Source organism: Arvicola amphibius, chromosome 12, assembly GCF_903992535.2.
Source record: "Arvicola amphibius chromosome 12, mArvAmp1.2, whole genome shotgun sequence".
NCBI lineage: Eukaryota > Metazoa > Chordata > Mammalia > Rodentia > Cricetidae > Arvicola > Arvicola amphibius.
Window position 1 is genome coordinate 156,662,317 of NC_052058.2, and position 17,938 is coordinate 156,680,254.

Sequence of the window (17,938 nt, forward strand, 5' to 3'; positions counted from 1 at the left end):
GCCTCCGTGTTTAACTAGTGGCTAGCTCTGCCCCCGTCCTCCAGGCAAGCATTTTATTTGCAGGAACACAAAGAAAATATTGTACATCTGTAGAAGAGAGAAAAAGAGAAGACTGGAAAGCCTGTAGAAGTGAAAACTGAAGACCTACAAGACCTGTAGACAGGATGCTGGGTGGTGATCCACCCACTGGCGCCTATGCTTCATTACTGCCTCTAATGCTGGAGAAATGAAGGAACAGATCCCAAGAGAAGTTCTCCAATCAAGCTGCCTACTGAAGGGAGAGATTAGAGTCCCAATGCCTCACTATGGTGTCACTAGAACACCAAACCATCCTTCTCCCACGAGGCCCAGAGAACCTCATGAATACTCCATGCCAGCCAACCTGAACTGAAACTCAGGAGAGCAAACTTACTCAAGCTAAGGCTAACGCTGCTGATGCGAGCTATTCAAGCATTAGTAAGATAAGCATACGCAGACAAAGGGTATAAAGGACCTGGATGCATCAGAGCCTTGGGTGCTGGGATCCACTCACAGAAGTTAATGGTCTTGCACATTAGTGGGTGAGGACTTGGGACAACACTTTGTTTTCGTGGCCTTTTTTAAAAATTGTTTTATTGAGTTATACATTTTTCTCTGCTCCCCTCCTTTCCTCCCCTATCCCCTTCCACCCTCTCTCATGACCCCCACACCTCCCAATATACTCAGGAGATCTTGTCTTTTTCGCCTTCCTGTGTAGTTCCATGTATGTCTCTCTTAGGGTCCTCCTTGTTGTTTAGGTTCTCTGTGGTTGTGGACTATAGGCTGGTTACACTTAGTATGGATGCCTGGAAACTCCAGAAGGATGAGCCATTTGTGCAGAAATCTTGCACAGACCAATATTGACCAATCATATATGTCATCTGGAGACACAAATAGCAGTTGGCCCATCATCAGTTTGCTCTATTTCACAGAGAATTTGGATCTTACATCCATCTCAGCAAAGAGGGGATATTGACTGAAGCTATCTATGTCACATTGACTTTTATTTATTTTAATTTTCATTTACAGTGGTGGTTTAAATGAGACAAGTCCCCCCACAGATTCCAGTACTTGGATACTTGGTTCCCAGATGGCTGTGCTGTTTAGGAGAGGTTGGGGCATGTGGCCTTGCTGGAGGAAGTATTACTAGGGTGGACTTGGAGAACTCATAGTCTTACCCCGAGGCTGAAGATGTGAGTTCTCAGCTTCCTGCTAGAGCTCCTTCCCTGTCACAATGAACTCTTACCTAGACTATAAGACAACTAAATTCCTTCTTGCATAAGTGACCTTGGTGTGATATTTAGCACAGCAGCAGAAAAATAGCAAACACATTTACACAGAAGTGTCCCTTGTTTTGTTCTGTTTTTTATATCGTTCAATTAGTTTGTGTGATTATTCCATTTGTTTCTGTTCCTCTTCTGCTGTGTTCTTTCTGCGATTTACCTACGACACTTGTAACTTGCTATGTTTCTCATATCTCATTTTCTCTGTTCCATCCACCATCAGTTCATGTTTACTTCTTCAATATAAGTATCTATAACACAGAAACTGTATTCATTTAAACACTGCCTGGCCCATTAGTTCTAACCTTTTATTGGCTAGCTCTTACATATTGATTCAACCCATTTCTAATAATCTGTATCGCCACTTGACTGTGGCTTACCGGGATGAGTCTAACCAGCGTCCATTTTGGAGAGGAGAGCCATGGCGTCTGCCACACTGCCTTCTACCCAGCATCCTGTTCTGTCTACTCTGCCTACCTAATTTTCTGCCCTATCAAAAAGCTAAGGCAGTTTCTTTATTTAACCAATGAAATCAACACAAAACAGAAGACCCACCTATATAAAATATCCCAACCCAACTTTCTTTTTTCTTCTTTAATATTAATCCCTAGTCTTACTAAGGCCCTTTCTCTCCCATTACTATCCTTAGTAATGAGTATCTTCTATATAGCACATTTTCCTGATCCCTTATTCCCTTGTTAATACAGATGAATTGTTTCTAATTGACCATGGTCACAATGAGTTTATTGTTTGTGACTGTTTCACAGTAAGTGTTCTACTCTCAGAGTGCTACTGGAAATCATGTCTGGTGAACTACACCCCTAATCAAGTAAAATGGAATGGCACTTGAACCCGATTACACCCTAGACCAACTTGAACATTGTAGCTACTTGCACCAAAAGACTATCCAACTAACTACAGAAGCCCAAGTGCTTGAGTCTTGCAGATGCACAAGAAACTGGGAAAATAGGAAAGCAAGTCTTGACTGCAAGTACATAGTGGCATGATAAGACATCCCAGTTAGAGTGAACTAGATGAAATCCCGAAGGAAGACAGAAAAATAATTACAAGCATACTTAACAAAATCAAAGAGGACACAAATTCTGAATGAACTAAAAAAGAATGCACATCAACAAATAAAGAAGTCAATAAAATATATGAAGAAAACTTCCATATAGTGTTAGAAATACTAAAAACTAAATTCAAATCTGAGAAATGAAAACTCTAGTAAGTGAAATAAAAACTTCAGTGGAAACCTCATGAATAGAAGGCGTCAAACAGAAGACAGTACGTCAGGGTTTGAAGACAAAGGAAATGTGTTAGATAGAAGAGCGGGCCTTTGAAAAACTCCAACATCCCTTCATAATAAAAACCATAACAAAGCTAGTGACGGAAGAAACATCCCCAACGTAATACAGAACACAACAGACCTATCACCAGTACTTTCTTTTTTCTTTTTAACTTGAGGTTTTCTCCTTCTTTAATCAATGACCACCTTCATCCAGCTTTGGAAATCTGGACTGAGAGGAGGCCTACTCCATTGTCTAAAGGTCTCTAAGTGAGTCTGTCATCACATGGTCCCAACCATGTCTGTCATCAGCTGGGATAAAGGGATAAATCGATTGCCACCACTGCCTGGCAATAGATTTTTAAATTTCATTTTTATTTTATGTGCATTGGTATTTTGCTGTGGGTGTCAAATCTCCTGGAACTGGAATTACTGACAGCTGTGAGCTGCCACATAGGTGCTGGGAATTGAACTCAGGTCCTCTGGAAGAGCAGTCAGTGTTCTTAACCACTGAGCTGTATCTCAAGCCCCCCCACCCACCACCAATATTGGTGAAATATTGGGGAAAACCCACAAATATCTTCACTAATATCAAAAATGAAAGGGGCTCCATTCACAATTATCTCAAACCAAACAAGCAAACAAACCCCCAGAACAAATCTAACAAATGAATGAGAGTCCTCTATATTGAAAAACTTTGAATGTTGAAAAGGAGATTGTAGACGGTAGACCATAGAAAGACCCACCATTCTCATAGCCAATGAAGGTAATCCACAAACTCAACGTGATTCCCTTCAAAATTCCAGTTTTGTTGTCCAAGAATCCAGTAACAAACTTCCAAAAATTTATAAATAAGCAGGTCAGGCAGTGGTGGTGCCTTCCTTTAATACCAGTGTTTGGGAGGCAGAGGCAGGCAGACCTCTGAGTTCGAGGCCAGCCTATTCTACAGAGCAAATGCCAGGACAGTCCCCAAAGCTACACAGAGAAATCCTGTCTCGAGAAACAAAACAAGAATTCATAAATAAGCACAAAAGACCCAGATTAATCAAAGCAATTCTGAGCATAAAATATAATACTGATGGTTTCACCATACCTGATTTCAAGTCTTCCTACAGAGCCACAGTACCCAAAATGGCATAGTATTGGCCTCACATAGAATTGTAGGTAACAAAATAGAGGGTTCATGTAAAACCCCAGATAACTACAGCCATCCAAGTTTTGATGAAAAAGTCAAAACACACACGGAAGGAAAGGCAGCCTCTAGCAAATGGTGCTGAAGAAACACATAGGGAATGGAACTAGATCCCCATCCCTCTTCCTTGAAGACCCTCAGTTTAATGATTCCTTCCCTCTGTGAGTGTCTGCATTCTATAACAGTGCTTTGGTTCTGAAGTTCCATCAGCAGTTTCTTTAATTGTGTCCTAACATTTGGCATAAGCTTCATGGTTGTATTGGTACAAGTTCAGACTAATTCAGCATCTGTTCCTAGTTCAGATCCCAGACTGTCTGTCCTCTGGATATGTTCTTTTTTAACCTGATCTTCATATATTACAGTGATTTTTTTATATTACTCTCCTGTTTATTTCTCCAGTTCCTGCATTTTTATCAGCGTGTTCTTTCTTATTGTCTGCACTTTTAAGAGTAAATAAACTTTTAGGTGTTCCTGTGTTGTTTATTGCTTAAAACTTGAACATTCCTTATTTTCTTTGTCCTAACTTTACATGGGAATATTATCATATAGGTACCAGATGAAAAGCTTGTAAAACAACCACAATTAAAAACACAACATTAACATTATCTATAATCTAATGACTAATTGTAAATATTTTATTTTGTTTGCTTCCGAGAAGGAAGTTGTAAACGTGTGTGTGTGTGTGTGTGTGTGTGTGTGTGTGTGTGTGTGTGTGTTTAAAGAAAAAAACTCCAGCCTGAGTTTTTAAGCATGTTCATACCTTTTTATATATTTATTGATTTGTCAGTGTATTTTGTATGCTTGATGCTCATGGAGGCCAGAAGAGGGCATCCGATACCTTGGAACTGGAAGTACATGTGACCCACCATGTAGCAGCTGAGAATCAAACCTAGATCCTGTGGAAGAGCAGCCAGCTCCCTTCACCACCGAGCTACCTGTTCAAACTACCTTGTTTATTTTGACATGTCAGTCCTCAGAATGGAGTCATTATCTACAGACATAGCTGCTCTCTACAGCTGTATTGTTGCATGTACAGTAACAGCTGCAATAACAGAGGGGTGAACAGGCTTTAGCGACAGAAGCTCCTCTCCTGGATAAGGCTTTATGATGCAGACAGCGTACAGACATCTTAAGCGGTTCCAGCGGTAATGCGAAAATTTTAATGTTCGTATCTGAAGCAGCACCATCTTCTGCTTGACAAAGATAGTGTTCATTTTGCTCTAATAAGTTGGTAAAATCCTTGAAAGCAAATAGAAAGCAGGGATTAAGTTTTAATTCTTAAGTTTCAAGTAGGCCTTTTTAGTACTTTATTATGATTTCTCTATTATTACCGTTATTATAATTGACAAAAGAAATGGCGTTCTGATTAATGCAATTCTTTCAAAGCACTCCTGTTTTAATTGTCCTATCGTCTCTGTCACTCTGCCCAGTAAAGTACCCTAAATTATCCATGTATCCAGCACATGGTGAAGTCATTAGGTGTCCCTGTACTTGCTGGAGAACATTGCTCTGTGGAAAATACTTTTCTCATTCGTATTTTGCTTAGGCTGTGCCCTATCTCCACTGGTATTGATGGCATAAATGTCTATGAAGTGATATAGGTCAGCTCAAGATTTTCAAGTTTCATGGTTCGACTATGACAGCTTTCCTTTTTAGCTCCTGTCCATGTCCCTCTTTCCCTCACCCTGCCTGTTTTCTAAATATCAGGCTATGCTTTCTACGTGCCGGACCTACCAAACCACTGTCAATTGCTAATTGTGTCCACAAGATCTGAATAAGACCACTCCTGCAACCACTAGACTTGAAGTTGTTCTAGCCTCAAGTGTGAATATATGACCAAATCTAAATTCATCCGAGTTCTTCAGAGATTTTTGCATCTGAAGTTGAGGTCTGGAAATCTTTTTTTCAGACATCAAAATGGTGAACAGATGAGCCTAGATGCTTCAAGTCTCTTCATATATAGCAAGCTACCACTGATGGAGAAAATGAAGCTGACCTGAGAGCATTTGGGAGTATAATTTTATTGCCTACAATTCATGATCTGTTGAAAGGCTCATGATTATTTCTTAACCAATCAGTTGTTTTTAATTATTACTAATTAATAATTTATTCTCTTTAGTGAAGTGATATTTCAAATCCCATAGTTTCTATTTTTCCTAATTATAAATTTATGGAATGAAGAAAGGAAAATATGACTCCATATTAGGAAGCAATAAATTATGTACCAGATGCTAGGAGCTATTTCAGGATGTTTACAGGCTAAGGATGACCCATTGTCTGACTGTGGAACTTAGTAGTTAGAACTCAGAGATTTGAAAAGGCAGGTGGGTGGACTTAGTTTCCAGAATGCAGGCTAGGGTTCTGGTTTGTGGTTAAGTTAACATCACAGACACTCCAGATATGAAATGAGATTAAAGATTAGTCTCTTAGCTTTTCCCAATAGTGGTAAAGACACTTTATTTACACTACCTGAAAAAGCAATAATTTCAAAATCTCTACATCTTACTCAGTGTGTTCTTGCTGTGAAGAGACACTATGACCACAGCAACTCTTAGAAAGGTAGGCATTAAATTGGGCCTGGCTTACAGTTTCAGAGGCTTAGTCCATTATCATCATGGTTGGAAGCATGTTGGCGTACAGGCAGACATGGTGCTGGAGAGGTTGCTGAGAGTTCTACATCAGATTGGTGGGCGGCCGGAAGAGAGAAACACTGGGGCTGATCTCCAGTGAAATACTTCCTCCAACAAGGTCATACCTAGTCCAAAAAAGCCACCCTTCCTAATCCCTGTCAAGTAGTGCCACTTCCTAATGACCAAGCATTCAAATAGGGGGCCATTCCTACAACCACATTCAAACCAACACACGCTACTAAAGAGTTAACAGTTGAGTGGATAAAAAGATTTTATATGAGCCAGGCGGTGGTGGCGCACGCCTTTAATCCCAGCACTCGGGAGGCAGAGACAGGCGGATCTCTGTGAGTTCGAGGCCAGCCTGGTCTACAAGATCTAGTTCCAGGACAGGCTCCAAAGCCACAGAGAAACCCTGTCTCGAAAAACCAAAAAAAAAAAAAAAAAAAAAAAAAGATTTTATATATATATACATATATATATATATATGTATATATATATATAAGCTGAAAGACTGGAGGAATATTATCAGACTCAAGTTGATGACTATTTTAATTTTATAAAAAACTATTATGGAAAGATAATACTGAATATATACAATGTAGACAATACAGAATGTGATAACCAAAGTATGACTTGCATAAGGATGAGAATGATATAGGAGTAGGGACTTAATTTGTTGAAGTACCAGTGACAGAACTGGAGTCATGTCTGGGTTCTTCATCTCTGTTTATCATTCAACTCTAACAAGAACCCTGTGAAATAGAGTTATTACCGGTCTCATTTTGCGGACTAAGAAGTGGAGGCAGAACCTTTCAGCTTCTCCCTGGTCCTGGAGATAATTCACGCTAACTTCCTGAAGCTTCTTTCATTCCATTACACCCTGCTGCTTCCTAAGACCACGATGCTCCAGTTTCTGTTTGCAGTCTTAATGCACAGAGTTGCCGGAACAAATGCATTTAATCAAGATAGAGAGAGATTTGAAGACAGATCATTTCTGCTCACAGTGAGCAATCAATAACACTTGAAGTTGAATCAGATGCATCCGGCTTACACTGTGGCTAAGTGTTTATTCTATGTGTGTCTCAATCTTCCCTTCACTAAAGAGGGGTTCAGAGTATATTACTTCTCAGATGAGTTAATACATGTAGCAGCATGCATAGCAGAATACTGTGTAAGCATCCAAACAGTATTAGCAATTATTGCTATTCATATTTGTGTCTGTTGGGTTATTTGCCTTCCCGAGCTGACAAATGAGAAAGGATATTAACTGAAGCTATTCTTCATGAATGGAGTTATTAAGTCTGACTAAGTGATAGCGTTGAAACTTGGGTATTATCTTTCTGAAGCTGATGATTGGGTGTCTTAACAGTGTGTTAGCAGAAGGCTCACAGTGAGGGTAATTAAAGCATGACTGAATTAAAAGTGAAGTGTTAATAGTAGCAGAATCCATGAGTGTTCTGACTGAGTGATCATTCGCAGTAAGTTACACATACTGGATTTGGAAAATACATCTCAGTTATGGCAAACTCAAAAGGCTCTGGGGAACCGTCTGCCTGATATTAGGGTTGCAGGTGCTCGATGAAGGTGAAAACAATGGATATGATGCCATTTTTCTTCAGGATCAGGAATTTAATGGATGTGAATTAAGTGCCAAGCCAGGGAGAGTATGCATATTCCATTTAAAGAATAAACCTGAAAGCCACGAAATTAATTACTAGCCATGGACCAACTGAAACCCACTGTAGAGTGCTCATTTCTGATTTTTCAAGTTTGGAAAGAAAGCAACAGAGCTCTAAGAAAGAAGGAGAGAGAGCTGGTGCCTGGTGCCGTACATAAGCATTTATGGAGAAGAGTAGGTTAGGAAGAGGAACTTGGCTAGCCTGTGGCCGTGCCCCCTGATAGAATATGTTTCAGGGTCATGTGACTAGCTGGATTTGTGGGCTGGATAACTCTGGGTAAATTTTGTAATCCTGTTTTTCTTACTTGGGCTTTTTTAGGGGAGGGGGGATTAACTTAGCTGGCATAGGGAAAGTATGCATATGGTACATGATTTATAATCACTCGTCCATTGGTATTAGTAATATTGCGTAGTATGATTTAGAGAGGTCTTATGATGTTTGAAGTCAGAAGCACACAGCATGTATCATAGTTAAACATGACACTGTTGGGGGTGACACCAGCAAAAGGTGGGAAAGGTACAGTCCTCAAGGTCACTGGGGGCGGCTCTAAAGAGCTGAGAACAGAGAGAGTGCATCTCCCAAAACAGACAGAGGCCACTCAGAAGAGATAACACTTTCAGAAATGAGTAGAGCAGGCAACAAAAGCAAAGAGGGGGTGCTTGTGGCTTGTTCCCCTGTGCAGTCCCGTAGCCTCTGTGATGTCTGCCTGCAGTTTCTGAAATGTCAGAGAAGGATGAAGTAACAATGGCCCACTTCCCTTCCTCATTAGTGTTTGTGAGTCTGTAAGTCTAGGGTGTTTTCAGGGCTAAAGTGGGGTACAAGGCTGCCTGGGTGACAGAGGAAGTGTTCATTGGCAGGTCAGAGTACAGAACTGTGGGGTTTCAGGCCCTGAAGGTGGAGGGAAGCACACAGAAAGGTTGAAGTGGACCTGAAGGACATTTGGTATGTGGCATAGAAGAAGAGTAGCTACACATTTCAGAAGCCCTGGGTTCAAACTACAGCACAGGAAAAGAATAAACATTGAAATTTACTTCAGGAAGACAGGAAGAGCAAGGTGGGGATAGGAGCAGTGTTGACAGAGGAACATTATCTTCTTGTTGAGTGTATTTGCCAACTTCTCTGGGCTGCCAGCATGGTCGTTCTGTGCCCGGATCAGTAGTGATGCAGCTCACTCTGTCCTTCCCAATAACCTTAAACTGATGCTTTTAGTTTCTCTTTATATACCACATATGCCTTTTCATTCAGAAAGAGGGGCAGAGTACAAAGCTTTGGGTGCTCAAGACTGTTAGCTTGGACAGAAATAGAAGGTAGCCAAGCATTTTCCAATCAAATGTAAAATGCAGGCTGTGAAGGCAGGAGCCAGGTCCCTAACCTTACAGGATCTTGTGTATAGCGTTCTATGGAGTGAATTTTCTCTTTGAAAAAAAAAATCACTCATTATTGCTGTGGAGATTAAGTGTAAAAATTTCGGTATGAGAAGAGTGGGTAAGGCCTATAAGTCTCAGATGAAGGGAGCCCTAGCGTGAGATCTACAAGACAGGAAATCCCAAACAGCGTGGAGGTGAGGGAGAAAGTGCAGAGCAGACACAAATTTAGGTCTGTCACCAGTATTTGTATCAACAACAGAAAAGAAAGTACTGACTAACAGAGAGCTAGAGACCTTTGGGCATGTAGGTGTTCAATAGGCAGGTGATGCACGTTCTCCTTGGTGTGAGGAGTCTGAAGCCCCTGTCTGTGTGAGACTTCTTACTGTTATTACCCAGCATCCACCTGCTCTCATTAGAACATCACAGTGCTGAGGAATTTAGTGCCCCACCCTCCGGCCTCTGCTACCCCTGGTATTTTGTTTGAGGTTGATGTATTCGGAAAGGTTGTGGAAAGTGAATTCTTGGCTGCCTTCTCACGAGGCAGATGTGAAAGTTTTCTACTAGAATTTTTTTTTCCTCTCTGGCATGGGGTGGGGGTCAAAGATTAAACAATTTGACCCCAGCCAGATGTCCCAAAGCTGTGACTAAATAACTGACAGGATCTCCTGACCCCAGATAGAGTCCCATGCTTCGCTTCACAGAAAAAGCAGAACCTCTCCAGAGTGGAGCACTGTATTAAATTATATTTTCAGAAATTCCAAAATAAAAAAAAATTAAAACGACAGAGTATTTAAAGGCATCTTTGTTATCTGTGTCTTATCACTGGGTGTACATTTTATTTCTTAATTTTTATGTATCTTTGTCCATAAGGGCTTGCTTAATCAATCTCCCCTTCCTTTAATTGGACAGGTTCTCTCACAATATTGGGAGCTCACTAGTTAGGGAGACTGGCTGGCCAGTGAGCACAAGACACTGTTTCTGCCCCTGCAGTGCTCGGATTGTAGATGCATGACACCTCACTCTGTTTTCACCTGGATGCTGGGGAACTGAACTCAGACACTTTACCAATTAGATTACCTCCCTGGTCTGTATGTGTGTATGTGTTGTCCATGTGTATGTGTGCTGTATGTAGGTATGGATGGATCTTTCTGTGTCCATGGGTGCCCACAAACAAGTACTGGTGTGTGTAGAGGTCACTGGGTGTTTTCTTCTACTGCTGTCTACCTTATTCCCTTAAACAGTGTCTTTCACTGACTGAATCAGAAGCTGGTGAGCTCCCAGGATCTGCCTATCTGTACTTCTCATGTAGCCCTACCTCGCTGTTACAGGCATGCTGAAGATTCTAACTCAGTTGCTCACGTTTAAATAACAAGTGCCCTTACCAACTGAGTCATCTCAGCCCAGAGTCTTTTGAAGCGTGTCTAAGAGGGTTATTCTGCTAGACCAATTGAATCCATACTTGAGAGGGGGAACCTGGTAATGTAGACTTGTAAACTAACATGGTAGACATATATATAGCCATGACTCAGAACTCCGAATTTAGAAGGGAAGTTATTCTCTTTCTGCTGTCAACCTGAGAGACTGTTGTGTAGTGCTCAGAGACTGGCACAGAAGTTGGGTCTTGGTTAAAATGACAGATTGACCAAGGACAAACTCTACTCTGGGTGAGTTTTCCTAGCCTTATGGCTTCTTTATCTTTAAAATGTGGCTGCCAAGTTTTTTTTCATAGATTCCGCGTGTGGGTATGGGTGTGTGCGCGCACCATGAGTGCATGAGAACATTATTTTGCAAATAACCCACTTGTCCAACTATAGCCCTACACCACTTGTTTTAGTGCAATGCTTTGTTGGCAGTTTTTCTATTGATACAGTGAAGTGAACCCATAGCACCGGCTTCAGCCTGAGCCATCTGACCCGAAGCTGCCAGCACAATAGACCCTGTCCTCATACTGTACGCGTGAGACTGAATCAGCCAGATCTTGTCAGCGGCCTGTGCGTAGCTTGGGAGTCACAGGCTGTGTAAATTCCCTTTCAGGCAGAAGATGCTCCTGGAATGCTGTCACTGCTCTGTGTCACACGTGCAAACAAAAATCCCCAGAGAGCACTTGACGGCTGAGCCAGCAGCTCTACTTCTGCATGGCCATCTGCAATGTAAGCCTGACTGTAGCTACCTGGATGCCGAGTAGTTCACTGACACCTGAAACCTAACTGCAGTTTTAATAGGCAGGGCGTGATCATCCACTGTGACCTTGAGACAAAAGGAGAGAGGGGTTTGTTCTACATTAGGCTAGAGCAGGGACTCAGAAAGCAAGTAAATAAGTCTATCCTCCTGTCAAGCCTGATGATCTGAGTTCAAGCCTCTGTGGAAGGAAAGAACCGTCTTCCTCAAGTTGGCATGCATGTACACACACACACACACACACACAGAGAGAGAGAGAGAGAGAGAGAGAGAGAGAGAGAGAGAGAGAGAGAGAGAGAGAGAGAGAACACTAAATAAGTATTTTAAAAGATTCTATATTGCTATTTGTTTTCTCAGCCTATGTCCTTTGGCTGTGACTCAAGTGGTGTGCAATGAAAGCAAGAAAGAGGACACTGAATATATTTGAAAGGGTATCAGCAGTTTAAACATGGCTGGCCTGAGGTCCCAAAGGCACGCTCCTTCCCATTTTTATTCTGGTGCCCCGTACGTGTCCACTTCGATCCTGTATTTATTGGGGTAATCTTTAGAAGAGTCAAACGAGTTCAGACTGGCTTTTGACACTGCATACATGCTTCCCCTGCCTTTTGGCAGTAAGCCTGTGGCCATTATCACTATTTACTATTTTCCCTGCGCTCATACTGATGTGTGATGTGGACCTTGCTACTTACTCTTTTTCATTCTCAGTGTCCCTGGCTGCCCCACGAAGGGATAGAATTCACACAGTACTGTTCTTCAGGTGCTGAATGAACACGCAGAATATAGCTGCCATATCCTTCAGTGCTCCAAGTATTTTTTCATGTTTTAAGTATTAATACTATAAACATAATCTCCTGTATGGCAGATTCTTTTTTTTATTTCTTTTTTCAAGAGGAGAAAGTGTCATTATTTATAGTACCTTAGAGTAGAAGAGGGTTTATTTTGACAATTCCCAAGGATGTATAGTCCACCATAACTAGAAAGACAGCAACAAAAGCATGCGGCTGGCCTGGTAGTCAGGAAGGAGAGAGCGAGCATGTTTCATACATGCACAGGAAGTAGGGAGAAAGAGCAGGGAAGTGGGTCCAGGCGATTCGACCTTAAAGCCTACTTCTGATGACCTCCCTCATCCAGTAGAGCTCCACCTCCTAGGGGTTCTATAACTTTCCCAAACAGCACCACCTGCAGACCGAGTTGTTCAAGCACACGACTCTGTGCAACACATTTCTCATACTGTCCTGTGAAGCATCTGATGCTTTAAGCTTTCCTGGGATTATGCATCCAAAAGGGGGTCGGAGGAGGGGGCACTCAGATAAGCGTGACTCCAGACACCTTTCTACCCACTACATCCATTCCTTTTTCAGCATGCTTATGGTGACTATGGTGATAAATGGAAGGCCTGAATGTTTTCTGGCTCTGTCTTTAAGTCTCAGATCAGGGTCAGACATGCTGCTGTGATAGCTAGAAGCACACCAGCACCGGTATTCATGAAACATGCTGATAGATGGTTAGGCAGAGTGCTCGGTGTGTGTCCCTATGGTAGAGTGCTCTGTGCCTCCACAGTCTTGTCTATAATGGGATTGCAGAGAATTGCACTGGTTAGCACTTCACCTCCAAGAGAACCTAGAGGTCAAACCTCTGCAAAAAGCTGGCCCACCAACGTTCTTTCCAGACTGGAATGTGACTTTCTCATCTTCTTTTCTACACCTAGGACTTAGCAGGAATGCACATAACGCTGGGTAAAATAAGAGATGTGGCTCAGTCACCATGAACTGCCACTTTGTTACTATTTGGGGTCTCACTGAAGATTCTGTTACCCCTTTGCTCTGCTTGTTTCCTTTGTGGGGAGCCTCATGTCCCCACTCCAGTCCCTTACTTACCTTTACTCGATAAGCTTCTCTCCAAAGGCAACTGCTCCTTTATCATCTTATCTTTACGGAAACCATCTTACTAAGCTGCCACTGGTTGGACAGATAGTTTAGTCATTTCCACATCATGATGAATAGATTTTCATTTATTTGCTATTTATTGCGTTTAACTCTTTTCCTTAACAGATATTTCTCAATTTTACATTAATGAATGAAAATTATATTTAACTGGCATGTTGATATATAAATAGAATATTTTTAAAAAAACTAAAAAACCTGTTACAATATGATTCATATATATGTATATATATATACATATATACACATATATATGTATATATATATAAGGGACCCTCTTAAAGTTTTTCTATCATATAAGCATATTTTATAATGTATAACAAAATAAAAGGAGAATTATCTAGTACCTATTGTGTCTCATGCTGGGTAAAGAATTTTGCTACTGCGTGTGATCTTTAAAATGGTTTGACAGCATTTTCTCACGGGTCAGGGAAGAACACATGGGGTCCCACCTCTCCCTGAGGGGACTATTAGTAGTGACTGGTTACTGGGGAAGGGGTGTCACCTTCTTCAGTAGTGTCGTCACAGAAAAATTAGTTCATGCCCCAGTAAGTAAGTGTTCACGCATCCACACATAAACAACCCTAATTAAACTCAGTGGGTCACACAGAACAAAAAATCATGGAAGTGTGAGGCCAGATGCGGAGGAGAGATGGGGCTGAGGGAGGGCAGCGGGGGTGAACGTGACTAACGTTCATATCTATATCTATATCTATACACACACACACACACACACACACAAGTCAAATAATAATTATTTCAAAATTAGGGGAAAACATCTTGAAAAGAAACACACATTTGTTTCAATGCCAAGGAGTGGTCGGGCCCTCCAGGCCACCTGCTGTAAAGTCAGGCTGAATGTCCGAAATTTTCTAAACTTAAGGCTTCTTGCCTGCCAACTTATGATCATAGTTAATGTCTGGTATTTAGACTGGGGTTGTAAAGTGCCTTTGTTTCTAACACACAAGCAACAGTTAATACAAGAGTGGCGTTGGCTTATTAATTCCCCGAGCACATACTTTAAAGTCGCCCTAGCACATAGGATTTCTTTTGTGGGAGATGCTGTCCCCTACGCTGAGGTCCTTACAAGGCCTAGTGAGGTTACCTGTTCTTACCACCATGAATGAAATGGAAAACCAGTAACCAGGTTTTTTTCTTAGTGGCCTAAACAGCTGGTTGGATTCAGAAGCAAAGCATTGGTCTGGGTCTGTTTGGAAGAGCCAGACACTACTTAAGCTCAGATCATTGCCTTGGGGCCAGGAGTTGAGGTGTGACAGGTATACCAAGTATGGACTGTGCCCTCAGGACACCGTTGTCTTCCCACCAGGGAGCAGTGGCACCTGTTTTTCTGAACCCTTGTTTTCATGGAATGGAACAGACGCTGGAGCTGCTGAAGAGAGGGTACCTGCCTCCCACCCCAACAGTAACAGCAGAATCAATAAGAGCAAACGCTAACCTTTATCCTGCTGTATTCTAAAGAGAATTAAAGAATGCAAGCCTAAAATTGTCTGATATGTGCACAGGAAGTGCATGGACCAGGGACAGTCAAGCGACACAAGCTTTGATTTGTTCTGTTGTCCAACAGACCCCTTTATAACGGACAAAACAGAGGCTCAGAGACAACCTGTGAGGTCTGTTCCAGCAAAAACCATTAACAAGGTGCAAGAGCATGTACTTTGGCAGTAGATGAACTCGGGGTCAGGTCTGTAGGGGGTGCAGCTTGACAACACATATGTGCAGTCAGTGCCATTGGTCATGGACACATTGGGTGGCCATTGTCACCCTTAACATTCTCTAGGAAATAGAACTTGATGCAGGGATGTCTTTTTTCATTTGGCACTCCCTTTTTATTTAATTTTTTTGCAAGGTTCTTTAAATTTTGAGAAGCAAAAAATATTAGGAAGAAGTAATTTCAGTTCAAACTGGACAAAGAGACACAGTGATATAACAGCTTGACGTGACAAACTGTTTTTTAGCAAAGGAATGCCTGGAAGAATGTTTTTAAAACTTCTATAAATTATGACTTAAAACAATGGAAGTTTTCTGGAGAGCTTCACTGAATTTTACACGAGAAAGGGTGATTTTTAGTATCCTGGCAGTAAATTCCGTGTTACTTTTTTCATCTGTTCAGAAGAAAAGAATCCCATGAATTATAGTAATTAAATATCTGATGCATGCTGTTTCATATTTGTTTCATCTTATTTCAAAATTAAAGCTCATTCAACTATTGCACACTACATTCTTTGCTTGCCTGAACACATGTGTGTGTGTGTGTGTGTGTGTGTGTGTGTGTGTGTGTGTTGAAGAAGGGGATGCCATCATGCCATGCTAAGGTGACTGCAAGTCAGAAGAAAACCTTGGCATTGGTTCTCACCCTCCACTTGGTTTGACACGGGGTCTCCAGTTGTAGTGTCAGTGCAAGTGCCCAACTAGCTGGTCCGTGAGTGCACAAGTCTCCTGTCTGTGCCTCGCATTTTCACAGCGGGGGTGCACTAGCCTTGCAAACACTTAGGCTACTCATCCATGTTTTGATACAGATTCGGAGGCTCTGAACTCAGATCCTCAGGCTAGCGTAGCAAGTGCTGCTCACTTGACTGTCTTCTTAGCTGTGGATCCACTTCTGATTTCACGTCCTTTTTTAAAGAGTGACCTCCATCTGGAATGTCTAAGCGATGCCATGGTCAAATGATTCCTAATCTTAGGAATTCCCCATAGCAAAGGTGCAATTCCCACCTATGCTACACGAGCCGATAAGAACAGAAGCTGAGAATTCCCACCTCAAGGTTTCCATGAATTCATGTGAAAAGAATGTGGGACAATTAAATCCTGACTTTTGTTGATTCTAGCCAAGAAAGTTAGACATATACTTTTTCATGCTTCTCATATTTAATTGGCCAGCAGCTGTCACATGTTCATGTATGAGTTCAAGGAAACATGGTGGCTGGCAGGCAAGAAGACAGAAATATTGATTAAACTGCCAATGACTGCTGCAAAGGGTGTCCTACTGCCTCTATTTCCTATTGAGACTTTAAAAGCAATATGCATTGGTGCAATTATAAATCTAAGCTAGACTGAAACTTATTTCTCTTATAAGATTATATAACAGGTAAAATAATAAGAAAATTGAAATCTAAAAAAAAGTAACATTAAATGAATTCAGCAAACAATATTGTTCATATTTGAGAAAATAAAATCTGTACCTCAGCTTTCAAGAACCAAGAGATAGAAAAGAAAAAGGAAGGAACAAACGAACCAAATAACCAAGATGGCAATGGGAGTGAGGGGAAACAAGGGGATGCATGGACAATGTGTAGAAAGGATATTTGCACGAATTATCAAAAACACTGCTCTGGCAGGGGAGAAAGCTCAGTGGGTAAAGTACTTGCTTTGCAAGCACAGGGATTAACTTAACTTTTGATCCCCAGAACACGGGCAACAAGTTTCAGGTGAGCTACTGCAAAAAAATACCTTTAATCCCAGTGCTGGGGAGGCCAAGACAGGCACATCCTTGACCCCTTTTGCCAACCAACCTAATCCGCATGGCTAGTCCCAGGTCAGTGAGAGACTATTATCTCAAAGAGAGGTGGAGCTATCTGAAACACAGTGCTTGAGATTGTCCTCAGACATCTACATACCTATGCACACATGTTCCTGGAGACAAAATGCAACACACACACACACACACACACACACACACACGTTCTTCACACGTGTGCACAAACGCACACACAGACACTATTTTTTAAATATTGGATTTTGTCGTGTATGAGGTGAGGCTGTTATTTTATACTGTTGCATTGAAAGAGAATTGCTTTTTTTTCTCTCTCTCTACCCCTTAGGAAAACATAAACATTGAAGAAGCTTCCAGATGCCTGGTCAAGCACATTCTTGCAAACGAGTGTGACCTCATAGAGTCCATAGAACCGGACATTGTGAAGCCCCACCTTACCGCGCCCAAGGTTGTCAGCTGCTCTGGCTGTGCCAAATCCTAAAAGGTGCCTCTGCTGGCATGTGACGGTCAGAACCCCGTGGCCCTCATGAATTGTGCTTCAGTTTTTCTTTTATTACCATTTTGGGTAAGTGTCGGTATAGAGAAGCACATGTGACGAGCCGAAGATGTATGACTGCATGTTTCCTGTCCGGAGAGGAACAGCAAATATTCTTTATATGTTTTCCCCGACCCTCAGCACAGTGTTTACAAGCTTTTTAAATATCAGTCTGTTGTAAAATGCTGTTTGATCACTGAGCAAAGTCACTCAGGGACACATTCAGCTGGGCTACGTGTTCCTTTAAATCAGCAAAGGCCTCTGGTCTTGTTGAGAAGGGGAACAAGAGCGCACGGCCGGCCGAGGTCAAGCTA

The 17,938-nt window shown here is 41.7% G+C and overlaps 1 protein-coding gene across 1 annotated transcript in view; it reads left to right on the plus strand.

Moving 5' to 3' along the window:
- Rab38 (RAB38, member RAS oncogene family) overlaps positions 1 to 17,570 on the plus strand; it is a 51,599-nt gene extending 34,029 nt beyond the window's left edge. The window contains exon 3 of the mRNA XM_038314253.1: positions 17,418 to 17,570. Coding sequence (XP_038170181.1) covers positions 17,418 to 17,570 — 153 coding nt within the window. The remainder of the gene's footprint in view (positions 1 to 17,417) is intronic.
- The last annotated feature ends 368 nt before the right edge of the window (positions 17,571 to 17,938 follow it).